The following is a 14939-nucleotide window of genomic DNA, read 5'->3' as shown; positions in this document are numbered from 1 at the left end:
TTGAACTAATTTATTGCTGTTTAAATAAGTGTGAAAAAGTTCTTAGATTGCAAATTCGGTTAAGATTCCTCTTTGTTGCTTTGTTTTGACTTGTAATTATAATATTTCTATAGTGCTGTGGTATTTCATCTGCAAATATGAGCGTGATAAGAGAACATTTCGAAACGATAACAACCTTCTATACCATGTAGTCTGGAGCTTTAAATTAAGGGCGTTCTATGTTTATAGCCTGTTATCCGTAGACATGAATCTACTGCTCCCCACAGGAAGGAGACGGAACTCAAAAACAACGCATTTCCGGTTTCAGTCTTGAGCCACCAACACCAAAATGGCGAAGATCGCCAAAACACACGAAGGTAAGATTCTACTGAAATATTACATATATCCAATATCTACGCGATGCTTTTCAGTGAGTTTTGGAAATGAATGCAAAACCATCAGTAATTCCGGTAGTATTTCTCGTTATCATTTCTAGTTTGACGTTTAAAAGAGGATAAGGAGCAGGCCTGTTACGACGCAACGCGGACGGATTTATATAATGGCGCTGGTTGCTAATGTTAGCTAGCTAGCTTAAACTGAGCAACCTTCTGGCGCTTCTATCTTGTACACGTAAAGAAAGGGATTATTTTTAGATTGCTTTATACGCTAAATTTAACTGTATATAGTAGCCATGCTACCTCATTTGCGGTTATTTTTTTGCTTTTGCAGCTTCACAATTTATAGCCATTGTTTGTCGTAATGAGGCCAAAGCTTTTAAGCATGACCCCTACGTAACAAAACACCTGAAGCTCAGACACAGACACGCAGTTCGGGTATGCCTACGTTCAACTGACGCTAAAAGTCTTTCTTAAATGGAGGCAAACTAAAATAATCCTTTTAACTCATTCATCTTTGTCGGACCCGACCATTACGAAAGATTTTTTTTTTTTTTTTTACCAGAGGACGACAGTTACTCGCTTTTACCTTCGTTATAATTAATATTAACTAACCCAGTTTAAAAGTTGCGCATGTCAGTTGTTTCCTTTTCACCTGTCACAAAGCACGTGCTTTATCTTCAAAGACTAATTACTAATGACATGCAATATAAAGAGTCACGGTGTCATTTCGTTTTGTTTCCATCAACATATTTTGGCGAAACATGTTTTTAAAAAGTAAGGCAGTCGAATAGACTGTTGTGAGTTTTGTGTTTGCTCGTGATTTCTTTAGATAATATTTTCACTCATTGTTTACGCCAAAGATTGAGTCTCATTGAAAGTCAGAAGTCAGAACTGTGGCTCAGGTTGAGAAAACAAAGAGGATTTGCATAGCTGTGTGTGAGGGATAGTAAATGTAATGGATATTTAATGTTGGCTATGGAGATGTTGGTGGGGTGGGGGGAAGAAATGATACCAATGTAAAGAAAACCATGCCAGGGGACGTTATGAACGTGGAGGCAGATCCTCTGTGAAAATTAAATGTGAAATGAAAATTGCTACAAAAACAAGAACAAAAAAAGTTTACAATAGTTCAACACTAAAGGTTCCCTTGATTGACTTGATGAACATTGTCTATTTAAAAAAAGTTATATTTTACATTTTTGACATTTTTCAGCCTGTTCAAAGAATGTATTAAAAACTAATAAAAATTGCATTGGTCTTGGTACTTCAGGCAAAACACACATTGATTTTAATATGTAAATTGCTAAGCATGTTTTTGGGAATGTCTCTTTTACTAAAACAGCCCTACTCCAATTGACCCTGACTGCATATTAGGATGTCCTATGGCTTATTTTTTTATTTTTTTAAATTTTTGTTCCTTTTTTTTTGTCTGGCATGTAGATATCGAGGCCCAGATCCTGGAGATCCAGGGGATGAAGGCCAGCCTGCAGGAGGAGAATGGCGAGCAGGGCGTGGGTCTGGTCTCCACTGGCTTCTACGACCAGGAGATCTATGGCGGCAGCGACAGCCGCTTCGCTGGATATGTCACTTCAATCGCAGCCAATGAGCAGGAGGACGTAAGTATTAAGTGAAGTCCTGTTGCTTGGCGATTCAAGTCTTATCCCGGGGAGCTTGACTGCTCCCCATATATATATGTGTGTGTGTTCTGTTTGCGAGCTAGGAGGATCTTGCCAGTCTGGCGAGATTTGACTAGACTCCTGCTTGTCCTTCCCTCCCCAGGACGATGAAGACGACACGTCCACTAGCCTACTGGGGCAGAAGAAACCTGGCTACCACGCACCGGTGGCAATTCTCAACTCCATCCCTCAGTCGGATGAGCAGGTATGTCCACATCTGTGTCCCTTCGTTATATTTTTTCCAGAACGATTGTTTGAGCAGGAAAAAGAAAAACTATTTTCACCTCTTTTTTTTATGTCTTAATTTTTTTGTGCTGCAGTACGACCCGTTCGCAGAACATCGTCCGCAGAAGATCGCCGATCGGGAGGACGAGTACAAAGCCCGCCGCAGACAGATGATCATCTCGCCCGAGCGTCTCGACCCTTTTGCTGACGGTAAATTTTTGTCGTTTTTCTTTCCATCACATCAAACACACCCTGTCTTTTTATCCCCCTCCCCACTGCTCACATTAGTGAAAATCCCCCTTCTTGAACATCAGTAGCTTAGCTTTACTGTTCAACCCTTCGACCACATTACACTAGCTTGCTTCCCAGACTCCGTGCCTTCCCTGTGGCCAATCCTTTGTGGTCAAACGACATATCATTTTCTATTTTTACACCGAGTAGAAGTATGGGCTCATCATTTGGTTGGGGAGAGAGTTAGTGTTCTGGTTTTGCAAATGAAACGCTTTATTTCCTGATTTGCCTCTCAAACCTTGCAGGGCTAACCATGTGTTGAGGGGGAGAGCTGGTTAGGTCTGGCCTAACAAACGTGGGTCGCAGATTGTGATGTATGTGTGTGTCGAAGGGTTAACGATCCCAAAACTGGCATACAGAGCATGTGAAGACATGGGTTAGGGTTTGGATGAGCTGTGCTTTGTTCATACTGGGCACAGTCATGTAGATCCTCGGCAGTCAGAGTGGAGCGGCCAGCGTAGAGGCAAATGGCAACCATTGTTGCAGTTCTGTGTGAAAGGCCCTGAAAAAGCTAACGAAAAAAAGTCAAATTGGTCTTTGAGAAGATTTCAATCTTGGGCCTCTGGATTAATCTTCAATGTAAATGTTAGCGTCTTTATTCCTAGAAATACTGAAAACAAACCTTAGCCGTTTATCATTAATTTCAGTTTTTTTATGAAGCAGATTTCCTTCTTTTTGATAAGAGCTTAAACAACCTGAGTGTTTCAGGTTTGGTTGTAGTTTCTCTGAAAGCCTGCATGTAGCGAGAGCTCTCTGTATAAAGTTGTCATGTGAATATATTTTTATTTTACAGCTCTCCCCTGTAAAATAGAAATATGTTGCCAAGAAAAGTTATGTGCCAAAATGCCACAGGCCCATACTAACTGTCCTTAATTTCTCTCCTACAGCAGTACTGCTTTGCCAGTCCTGTACTGCACTCTGTAAAGGGTGCAGCAACTCATCCTGTGTAGGTTATGGGGTCAGTTTGGTCAGGGTCCACTGGCCGCTTGTTTGGGAGGCTGTGAGGGGGAATGAGATTCAGCGCAGCTACTTCAAACCTCAGCCTCCTTTATTTGGCCTTTCAGAAATCCAACATAAAAGTTCAGATTTTTTTTGTTTTATCCACTCTTCCATACGAGGAAGTCAAGGCCAAAATGAGTGAATCAGAAATCAGAGTGGCCACTGCATCCCACATATTTCTCTATAGTTTTAATGTTTTGCTTACATTCAAATAAATATATTGTTACTTTGCCAAAGCTTACCCTGAACTTTTTAGTGTCTTTTAGTCAAGAATCATTTATCTGTAACTTTTGGTGGGTAATCCCTAAGAAGATGCATTGTCCTATGAATGCCATGACTCATTGCAACACAGGTGGTATACTGTTGTGTGTGACTTCAAACCCTTTTCCAAAGTGTTACTAATGGTAAAGAGAAATTTTCTAGGCTTCTTTTCTGCCGGTTGAAGTCTGACTGCAGAAGGACCCTTGGCACTGAAAGTGTACGTATTCTGAGGAGCACAGCCCAGGAGCCCTGCATCAGTGATGGCTAGACTTCTTAATCCACTTAAAGAAATCATCACAACCTCAGCTTTTTTTCATGTATCTTGTTTGTTGTTCTTTTAAAAATGCTATGACTCGATGTAAGAAAACGCTGTAGATTTTTTTTTCTTAATACAATTCAGTACAAGTTTTTTGTTTTCTTTTTTTCTTTTGTTAATCAGCAGTTTTACACAGAGCAGGAACATAAGTAAAGAGACAGGGTTAGCTGGCTGTGTTTGTACTTGCTGTGTTTGTGATGGCTGCTCTTTCAGAATCCTGATAAGTCTCCTTTGTCCTGTTGGTGCTCTTTCGCGCAGGGGGCAAAACACCGGACCCCAAGCTGCAGGTCAGGTCGTATGTGGACGTGATGATGGAACAGAACCTCTCCAAAGAGGAGGTACGGTTCTACACCAGCTTTTCTCTTCTACTTTATCTGTGTTTATCAGTCTGTGTTTATTATCTTCACCTTGAACTGTAAAGATTGTAAAATTCTTCCTTACATTTTCAGTCTACATGTCCATGCAATTCTACCATCTTCAACATTTATTTTACGAGCTCCACTTTTAAGTTTTCCACTGGTGTCCAGCACATTAGGAGTCCTCTTAAGGCCTAAGCTGCTATATGAATACCACCCATCTACCTTTTTTGTCTTACAGCTTCTATTTATTTCACCTTTGAATTCAGGCCAACTCACAGTCAGACTGATTAAAATAAAAGCCAGTTTCTTAAAAATATATTGTCTTTTTTTTTTTTTACCAAGTAAAAAAAATCCATTAAAATTGAAAATAGAATTTGAGATTTTATTTTTAATAAATGAATGGATGGATTTTTAAACCATATTGCCCTGTAAAATGTAGGTTTCCATTTAGGAATTTTCCTAAAATGACGTTACTTTTAGTCTTTGGATTCTCTGAGAATACAGGCCCAGCTCGTTCTGAAGTGGCCATACATCCAGCCAATGGGGACATGGCGGCTGAGGACTTAACTTTTTATATGCGTTTGTTGTGAAGAGGACAAATAGTGGGCACTTGAAAACTCTGACTTTTGGCCTCCAGTCACAATTTTCTCTTGGTTGTCAGACAGCCCCAGACAAAGTAGCGTCTGTTGTAACGAGATCACCATAGATGTTTGCATCTGGTTTTGAAGCAGGAATGCAGCTACAGTCCTGTTGCCGCTAACCTTGGCCATCATCTGTTTGCAGAGGGAGATTCGTCTGCAGCTGGCAGAGAAGGCCAAGTCGGGGGATCTGAAAGCTGTCAATGGGTCCGCTGCCTCCCAAGCTGCTGCCAAACGAAAGCGCCGTTGGGACCAGACAGCTGACCAAACTCCGTCCAACGCCACACCCAAAAAACTGTCCAGCTGGGACCAGGCAGACACCGGGGCTGAGGTGAGCCGATCACATTCACTCTGTCCATCCTGCTCCGCTTGAGCGGGGGGGAAAAGGCTCTTCTGAACCTGCAGATTATCCCTCCGATTATTTCAGACTCCAGGACACACTCCTGCACACACACCTTCCAACAGCCGCTGGGACGAAACTCCCGGCCGCCCGAAGGGCAGTGAGACTCCAGGGGCCACGCCCAGCACCCGTATGTGGGACCCCACCCCCAGCCACACCCCAGCCGGCGCCGCCACGCCTGGCCGGGATACGCCAGGCCACGCTACGCCCGGCCACGGCGGCGCCACGGGGAGCGTCCGCAAGAACCGCTGGGACGAAACCCCAAAGACGGAGCGCGAGACGCCGGGACACGGCAGCGGCTGGGCCGAGACACCGCGCACGGACAGAGGGGAGGAGTCGGTGGGGGAGACCCCGACCCCGGGAGCCAGCAAGAGGAAGTCTCGGTGGGATGAAACGCCCGCCAGCCAGATGGGCTCCTCCACACCGCTGCTGACGCCTGGAAAAACTCCATTAGGAACGCCGGCTATGAACATGGCCACACCGACACCCGGTACACATCCTCCTGTCATTCCCCCTCTGCATCATGAACACATAAGCTGTTTCCATTCACCATGTCATTGCTCAATTTGACATTTCAGAAATAAGTTCACTTAATGGTAGCACAGTTTAAAAAAAACAAAAAAAAAACTTGTCTCTTAATGGAAAAGTTTTTTTTTTTAAATGATTTATTGCATGGACAGACTTATCCATGTATGATTTCAATCACGTTTCTTTAATGGAATCGCTGTAATTGTGAAATTATGTCTTTGACATTGGCAACAATATTGACAGTTTTGTGCGCCTTTGTAATGGAAACGCAGCAAGCGGAGAATTACTTCTTCTGCTGTTTCTTTCTGAATCAAACCGTTGTTTGTTCCAGGACACCTAATGAGCATGACCCCGGAGCAGCTCCAGGCCTGGAGGTGGGAACGGGAGATTGATGAGAGGAACCGACCTCTGACCGACGAAGAACTGGACGCCATGTTCCCGGAAGGATACAAGGTCTGTTGCTCTTCTAGGTGTCACAGACCGTAAACTGGGCTCAGCCAAATCTGAAAAACGTATCACGATGTATGAATTTCATATCAGTCGATCTCAGGGCTGCAGCCAACAATTATTTTAGCAATTGATTATCCTGACGATCAGTTGGATTAAAAAATTGCTGCATTTTCATTTAACCACATAAGCTAGTTTTAAGCAAAATTAGAAATGCATTAAAATATCCAAATAACCAAAAAACATTATTCCTTTTTAAATAAGAAAGTAAACAGTTTATTGCCTGGAACGCAATAACATTTCTTTAATGAACAATTGATGATTTGTAGCAAAGGATGCATCTGCTGCTAAATAATTCATCTACCATCCACATGTGAAAAGATCAGAGCTTTTTCTGCTTGAGTTAATACCAATACACAGTAAGGCTGATGTTGGATCAACCCACTGATAATTGGATACCAAGAGGTGTTTAATTAAAGATCAGTTTATTTTTACTGAATTTGAACCAAGTGAAGCTCAAACGTTTTTATTTTGGCTTTTTGAGTTCACATATTAATCACAATTAATAATTTCAGCACTGGTCTGTTGATAATTATTGAGTTTTTTTGTTTTAAATATTTGAACTACTACCAAACTGGTGGCATGGCTGGTTGATGCCTCCAACCTTAGTTATCTGGGACTGAGGAGCCTTTCCTCTGCCTACATCTCCCAGAATGCTGTGCGGTTCTGCATCCAAGTTCAGTGACATTTTACTGCGTGCATTTTCTATTGATATCTATGGAAGCCCGTTTCCGCCACCCTGTTGAAAGAAAAAAATCTCAAAATAATGAGATTGTTTTGAGATAATTTATTAAATTTTTTTTAACGGAGTGGCGGGAATGGGCTTCCATAGATATTGATGCCGTATCTGAGGCAATATATATATATATATATATATATATATATATATAGTTACTGGTTTGCTGCCCTGCCCTGCTGTGAGCTTTTCCCAGGGAGACCCAGGACTCAGTCTGTCTTTCTTGTCTGCAGGTGTTGCCTCCTCCAGCGGGGTACGTACCGATCCGCACCCCGGCCCGTAAGCTGTCGGCCACTCCCACCCCAATCGGAGGCATGACGGGCTTCCACATGCAGGCAGAGGACCGGACCACCAAGCAGATGAACGACCAACCCTCAGGAAACCTCCCCTTCCTCAAACCTGATGACATTCAGTACTTTGACAAGCTGCTGGTGAGCACCAGTACACTCTGCTATAATAATAATTTATACCTAAAACTGTACATGAGGACAGTTTGAAGCCATTAACTGTTTGATTTAGGTGGAGGTGGATGAATCAACTCTGAGCCCTGAGGAACAGAAGGAAAGGAAGATCATGAAGCTGCTGCTGAAGATCAAGAATGGAACTCCACCCATGAGAAAGGTTGGTTTCTGATCGTCATGATGCAAAGTTTGTTTAGTGGAGACGCAAAATCAACACCCAGCACTGAGCCTGTATGTGGCTGCAGCGTGAATAAGTGTTTGCTACAGAAGCTCCTCTCTGAGGAGCTGCAGCTGTCAGTGGAGCTCAGTCTAGACTGGTGTTCTCTACTGGGAGCAGTGGACATAAGCCATCAAGGCTCCTATTTGCAGAGAAGCCTGTCGCACTTCCCTCGATTCTGAAAATGTTCATAAATTAAAGACGCCCCTGTGGGGGCGCTGCACCAAGATCCACTGAAGGAAGCAACACAAACACTGTTGAAGAAGACACTGAACAAAACTTTCTTTACAAAATGTGAACATAAATGAAGTTGTGTCAGATTTTAACAGCTGTAGGATTTGTCTTTACTAAAAGACCATGAGTCATTTCTCCCACTGCTGTTAGAATCAAGATACACTGTATTGATCCCCAAGGGAAAAACTGCGTATTTGTTGGCAAGCTACTCCCATCCAAAGTGTTAAATATTCGCAAATATATGTAGAACCATAGTAATATCAAATGTAGAAGTGTGAACTTGCAAGCAATTTCACTATGATCTACATAAACTGAGAAAGAACAAGTATGTACATGGAAACAGTGTGTAGACCTGCAGGTGATGAGCAGTTCTGTCTTCCCCCGTCAGGCCGCTCTGCGCCAGATAACCGACAAAGCTCGAGAGTTCGGAGCAGGTCCTCTCTTCAACCAGATCCTGCCGCTGCTCATGTCCCCCACCCTGGAGGACCAAGAGCGCCATCTGCTGGTCAAAGTCATCGACCGCATCCTCTACAAACTGGACGACCTGGTCCGGCCATACGTGCACAAGGTGGGCTCAGTTTTAGATCCGTGCTCACTCCAGTGGGCTCGCTTTGTCGGCATCGGCTCTCAAACCTTTCTTCTTCTTTTGTCCAGATCCTGGTGGTGATTGAGCCACTGCTGATCGATGAGGACTACTACGCCAGAGTTGAAGGCAGAGAAATCATCTCCAACTTGGCAAAGGTAATGTTGAACAGTTTTTTTTCTTGTTGTCCTGAGGCGTTTTTGCGAACCATTCTCGCCTGTTGGACCAGTCTGTGGTCAGAACAGGGCTAGTTGTTCGCCAGAGTGATACCAACATGAGAGCAAGCAGACCTGATGTTCACAACCCGTCTGTTCTCAACCTGCACCAGTTGGGCACAAGTCTTGGACTATATATATATATATATATAGATATATTATTTCTGAACTTATCATTACAATGTTTTTTTTAGTTTTTGTCATGTTGAAGGAATATTCTCTTGTCCAGTCGGCCAAAATAATTGAATCAAAAGTACTTGTCTGTCAAGGAGAAAAAGAAAAAAAAAACATCAAGCAAATAAAGTTACTTGACTTTATTTTATGTAGAAAAGGGATGTTGTCCTTAAAAAGGATTTTGCACGTTTGCAGTATTCAGCCACGTTTAATCAATTGAATAAAAGCCGATTTGGGTGCAGCAAAGTGAGCTGTTCAATATGATGGATGTGGTTGTTATAGTAGAGCCACATTTAAATTCTTAAATGTTTTTCATTTAGGAATTCATGGCCTTCACTGTTAAGGTCATAAAGTTTAAAAGTTGCAAGCTAACAAATCAATTTCAAATTAAAATAATCAATTAAATTCTTTGTTTTTTAAATAAGAAAATAAACATTTTATTCCCTATATTTTAGTACCACAGCATTCATTCAGTGAATTTGAACTAGGTGAAGTTAAAACGATTCCATTTGAGGAGTTTTGGCTAAAACATGTTTACAAACAGAGGCGTTTTTATCTTAAACCTAAAATATATACATATATTCTGTTTTGGTTTAATTACCGCTCTGAATTTCTTTTGTTTTTCCCAACCAAGAGCCTTTATTGAGTCTATCCCCCAGTTAACTACTAATTGATTACCAAATTAGTTGATGGTGAGTTCAATAATTGATTGATCACAATTAATACGGTTAGTTGTTCAAACCCTCGTTAGAAAATGTATATATATTCTGTTCTGTTGAGTTTTTTTCAGCAAATGGCCGTTTTTGGGTCTATACTCTGATTGCTTACCAAATTAGCTGATTTTTTTTAAAATAATTGATTCATTGAGATTAATCCAATACATTTTCAGCCCTAGTTGATAATTTCACCCTGACTAGTAAATGCTGTTGATGCGGTCTAGATCTGCATTAACCACCTGCGATTTGGGAGAAAATTATTCCAGGGGCCCCTAATGGCCCCTGTGCCACTCTTTGGATAACCCTGCTCTGTGGACAAGATAATTGTCCACATCTTCATCTGTCTTGTCTTACCTGGAGCCTGTCCTTCTGTTGTGTGCGTCAGGCTGCCGGGTTGGCCACCATGATCTCTACGATGCGACCCGACATCGACAACATGGACGAGTACGTCAGAAACACGACCGCTCGAGCCTTCGCCGTGGTGGCCTCCGCCCTCGGCATTCCCTCGCTCCTCCCCTTCCTCAAAGCCGTGTGCAAAAGCAAGAAGTCATGGCAGGCCAGACACACAGGCATCAAGATCGTGCAGCAGATCGCCATCCTGATGGGCTGCGCCATCCTGCCTCACCTGCGCAGCTTGGTGGAGATCATTGAACACGGTCAGTGCAGCGCTGATCTCTGGAAACTTTAACTGGCTCCACACACACCAGGCTGTAGTTTGTTTCACCTGGCTTTGAATTCTAATCACTCATCTTGGCAGCATTTGTTGAAAATGCTGCTCTCAGAATATTATTGTAGTTGCAGATTACCACTCAAGTTTTAGTTTCAACCAGCTTTTGGCAGCTTTTTCACCTCTCACTAGAGTTATTAAATTTAAAAGGTTTAGATTTCCGGAGTCGTTTCTGAAGCTTTCTGTGGAAACCTCTAACTTATTTATGGGAACAGATTGTAATGTAAACAAACCATCATGCCCAATTATAAATCTCTGTTTTGTTTGCAAAACACAAATAGTCAACACCCCCCCCCGACCCGACCATGTTTAAAATCATAACTGCAAGTCAACCTGCAGTTTATTTAAATCCAGGTTTATTCCCAGGAATTTCTCTTATTTGCCATAGAAAGTTTCCACCCAAATGTGTGATATTGATAAACCCTGACTGTCCCCCTGGTGGCGCTGCAGGTCTGGTGGACGAGCAGCAGAAGGTGAGGACCATCAGCGCTCTGGCCATAGCTGCCCTGGCCGAGGCCGCCACTCCCTACGGCATCGAGTCGTTTGACTCTGTGCTGAAGCCGCTGTGGAAGGGCATCCGGCAGCACAGAGGAAAGGTGAGCGCCTCTCTCTGCTTCACTCTTCCTAACGCAAGATCCACACCCAGCGCTGAGCCTGGACGTGGCTGCAGCGTGAATATTTCCTTGCTACATCGTCTCCGTCGAGGAGCTGCTGCTGCCGGCTGAGGTCTGGTGACAGACCGTTACTCAGCTGGGAGCAGCGGACACAATTTAAATAAAAAGAAAAAAATGTAATCTATGAGTAACATTTAACTTTTAACGTCTTCAGGGTCTGGCTGCGTTCCTCAAAGCTATCGGCTACCTGATCCCCCTGATGGACGCCGAATACGCAAACTACTACACCAGGGAGGTGATGCTGATTCTCATCAGAGAGTTCCAGTCGCCTGATGAGGAGATGAAGAAGATTGTGCTGAAGGTAAGCGGCGACTGGCAGCGTCCTGCTGCGAACTGGAGGCGGCTCATTCTCGCCTGCTCAGCCGTAACGTGGCTGCAGCAGGGCTAGTAGTCCGCTACATCAACACCAGCATGAGACTCACCAGAAATATCAGCTGCTCTCTTTCTGGTCTCACCCTGCACCCGCTGGTTACATTCTCACTCTGATCAACTAGGGCTCTTTATTTACAATGATGTGAATATAGATTTTAAAGGCAAACTGTACGGAAATCCCACAGCGTTTCTGTTTTTGTCTCTCAGGTGGTGAAGCAGTGTTGTGGCACCGATGGTGTGGAAGCAAACTACATCAAAACTGAGATCCTGCCCCCGTTCTTCAAGCACTTCTGGCAGCACAGGATGGCTCTGGACAGACGCAACTACAGACAGGTCAGTGAGCAGCATTTAACGCCGAAGCTCTGAAATTGAAGGAGCTGTAAAATTTAAGTGCCCCTTTGGCATCTTATTATTATTATTATTATTGCTTTTTACATCAAATTTGCGACTGATGTCTTCAGTGTTAGAAAATGCTTATTAAAGACGTCTATCAGTATTGAGTTGGGGTGATCCATGTCGTCTCGTTTACAGTAATACTAGTGGCTTTTTGACACCAGTGACAAAAATAATATTGCTATATCAATATCCATGGAAGAAATGAAAATGAACTCAGTTCCTGATTCTTCTTTGATTTAATGACTCGTTAATAATTCATCTCGCATTATTTTTTGCTGTTTTTGGACAGAAACTAAAGAAAATAAATAGTTGTCCATCTTTATAAGCCTGCAGATAGCTGGTGTTTTTCACCAAGTCAGCTGTCTCGACTCAGAGCAAGTCACATGACTCACAGTGAGCCCTGGAAGCCTAGACAGCCTTTGTTTCACTGGGAATGCTACAAGAACAGATAAACACTGGGATTGCCAGGGAAGATGGAGATTGATGAGACGGTCATGTGGACAACCTAGAGTAATGCTGAATGAGGCTGACAAAAATTCCACCCTATAAACTACAAATGCTTTTTTTTGGCGGGGGGCAGAGGGGGCATGCAGAGGTTTTCCAACTTCCTTATTTCCTGAATAGCCGACGCACATGGCTAAGGTTTGCCCTTTCTGTGTTTCCAGCTGGTGGACACCACTGTGGAGCTGGCTAACAAAGTGGGAGCAGCCGAGATCATTTCCCGCATTGTTGACGACCTGAAAGACGAGGCGGAGCAGTACAGGAAGATGGTGATGGAGACCATCGAGAAGATCATGGGGAACCTGGGAGCCGCCGACATCGACCACAAGCTGGAGGAGCAGCTGATCGACGGCATCCTGTACGCCTTCCAGGAGCAGACTACAGAGGTGAGGAAGGAGCTCTGTTCACTAAACCCTAATCTAAACTTTTGGATTTTTACTGTAGCTGAACTGAATTCCTCCTCTTCCCCCCCGCTGTGTGCAGGATTCTGTAATGCTGAATGGGTTTGGTACAGTGGTCAACGCCCTGGGGAAGCGCGTGAAGCCGTACCTGCCTCAGATCTGCGGTACTGTCCTGTGGCGTCTCAACAACAAGTCGGCCAAAGTCCGCCAGCAGGCGGCCGACCTCATTTCCCGCACGGCGGTGGTGATGAAAACCTGTCAGGAGGTGAGCACCGCGCCACATTGAAGCCCGCCGGGTTTGACCGACTGCTCCAGCTCATGCTCTCTGCTGTTTGTCCCTGCAGGAGAAGCTGATGGGTCACTTGGGCGTGGTTCTGTACGAGTACCTGGGAGAGGAGTACCCCGAGGTCCTGGGCAGCATCCTGGGAGCGCTGAAGGCCATCGTTAATGTCATAGGTATGTCGGAGAGCGTCTCCTTGGCAACAACGCTGCTGCTAAACAGTTTGTTTTAAATTAAATAAATCCTGTTTTAAATTGTGGTTTTTACAGCTTCTAACTATACGGACTTTGAATTCAGGTCAGCTCACAGAAGGAATCGTTAAACAGAAGACAGTTTTTGAAAATATATAATTTCATTTACAATTTTTATTTTTTTTATTTTTTAAGAAAAAGTGAGAAATTGTTAAAAATCTAAACTGGTATGAAAAAAATGTTACGTCATATTGCCCACCTTTATGCCATAGGTTTCAGTTTTTTTACACGTCAGCTATTAAAGTGTTAATAACTAGATTTTTTTTTTAAATATGCTGTTTGTATGATAAATTTTTTCTTTAAGTTTTTAGCCGTTATTTTTCATTTTTCTAATTACCCATTAAGCTTAAGATTTATATGGAAAGATTTTGCCATTTGCTTATAGGTATGCACAAGATGACTCCACCAATCAAAGACCTGCTTCCTCGTTTGACGCCCATCCTGAAGAACCGGCATGAGAAGGTTCAGGAGAACTGCATCGACCTGGTGGGCCGGATCGCTGATAGGTCGGTGCAATCTGCACGAACAACAATCTGATTCAGTGTTGTGCAGCCCGTTTCCTGGCAGATCTCGTTCTAACTTTTGTTCCTCACGTAGGGGTGCCGAGTACGTGTCAGCCAGAGAGTGGATGAGGATTTGCTTTGAGTTGCTGGAGTTGCTCAAAGCTCACAAAAAGGCAATCCGCAGAGCTACCGTCAACACGTTTGGTTATATTGCCAAAGCCATCGGGTCAGTTCAGATGTTTGCTTCCTGTATGCTAACCTGTAGGAGTCTTTCCTCTGTGTCTGACCCCATTTTGTTTTCCCTCTCTCCTTTCAGGCCTCATGACGTCTTGGCCACTCTGCTGAACAACCTGAAGGTCCAGGAGCGTCAGAACCGTGTGTGTACAACCGTGGCCATCGCCATCGTGGCGGAGACCTGTTCGCCGTTCACGGTGCTGCCGGCGCTCATGAACGAATACAGAGTGCCTGAGCTGAACGTGCAGAACGGCGTCCTGAAGTCGCTCTCGTTCCTGTTCGAGTACATCGGAGAAATGGGAAAAGACTACATCTACGCTGTCACACCTCTGCTGGAGGACGCATTAATGGACAGGTGATGCACCTCAGTTTGAAAGATTTCTAGCAAGTTATTGGCGTGTCTAAAACAACTCCCTGATGAGTTGGAATTGCTTACTGATATATTTAAATACAGTTTACTTCAGCTATTATCTGGATTCCCATCCAGAAAGGAAAACTAGGGAATTAGGTGTTTTCCCAGGGTTTGATGAGTTGGAAAAGCCAAATTGTTTTAAATTTGACTTGCTGAAACCTACAGATGCCTTGGAGAAACCATATATATACGAAATGGAACATTTAATTTTCATTTATCGAATTGGCCTTTCCAATTACATCATTCAAGATGCAAAATAGAAATGTGTGTGGAGA

General features: G+C 43.5%; 1 protein-coding gene across 3 annotated transcripts in view; it reads left to right on the top strand.

The window, feature by feature from the left end:
* Window positions 1–249: 249 nt before the first annotated feature.
* sf3b1 (splicing factor 3b, subunit 1) overlaps window positions 250–14939 on the top strand; it is an 18505-nt gene continuing 3815 nt past the window's right edge. Inside the window, exons 1-22 of one of the 3 annotated variants that reach the window (XM_015037505.1) lie at window positions 251–356; window positions 1818–1993; window positions 2157–2258; window positions 2374–2488; window positions 4404–4483; window positions 5288–5473; window positions 5570–6032; window positions 6402–6523; window positions 7547–7744; window positions 7833–7934; window positions 8614–8793; window positions 8880–8966; window positions 10299–10569; window positions 11091–11236; window positions 11469–11615; window positions 11894–12019; window positions 12748–12969; window positions 13067–13249; window positions 13329–13440; window positions 13901–14021; window positions 14113–14244; window positions 14335–14607. In XM_015037505.1, the coding sequence (XP_014892991.1) occupies window positions 329–356; window positions 1818–1993; window positions 2157–2258; window positions 2374–2488; window positions 4404–4483; window positions 5288–5473; window positions 5570–6032; window positions 6402–6523; window positions 7547–7744; window positions 7833–7934; window positions 8614–8793; window positions 8880–8966; window positions 10299–10569; window positions 11091–11236; window positions 11469–11615; window positions 11894–12019; window positions 12748–12969; window positions 13067–13249; window positions 13329–13440; window positions 13901–14021; window positions 14113–14244; window positions 14335–14607 (3572 nt within the window). In that variant the 5' untranslated portion in view covers window positions 251–328. Of the gene's footprint in view, window positions 357–1817; window positions 1994–2156; window positions 2259–2373; window positions 2489–3456; window positions 3810–3991; window positions 4047–4403; window positions 4484–5287; window positions 5474–5569; window positions 6033–6401; window positions 6524–7546; window positions 7745–7832; window positions 7935–8613; window positions 8794–8879; window positions 8967–10298; window positions 10570–11090; window positions 11237–11468; window positions 11616–11893; window positions 12020–12747; window positions 12970–13066; window positions 13250–13328; window positions 13441–13900; window positions 14022–14112; window positions 14245–14334; window positions 14608–14939 lie in introns of those variants that run through there. The other 2 variants (XM_015037507.1, XM_015037506.1) reach the window with 2 other exon arrangements.

Source organism: Poecilia latipinna, unplaced genomic scaffold, assembly GCF_001443285.1.
Source record: "Poecilia latipinna isolate Pla-1442-1.1 unplaced genomic scaffold, P_latipinna-1.0 Scaffold408, whole genome shotgun sequence".
NCBI classification, from domain to species: domain Eukaryota; kingdom Metazoa; phylum Chordata; class Actinopteri; order Cyprinodontiformes; family Poeciliidae; genus Poecilia; species Poecilia latipinna.
The sequence above is the reverse complement of the archived record's forward strand: the minus strand, read 5'-3'. Positions and strand labels throughout refer to the sequence as shown.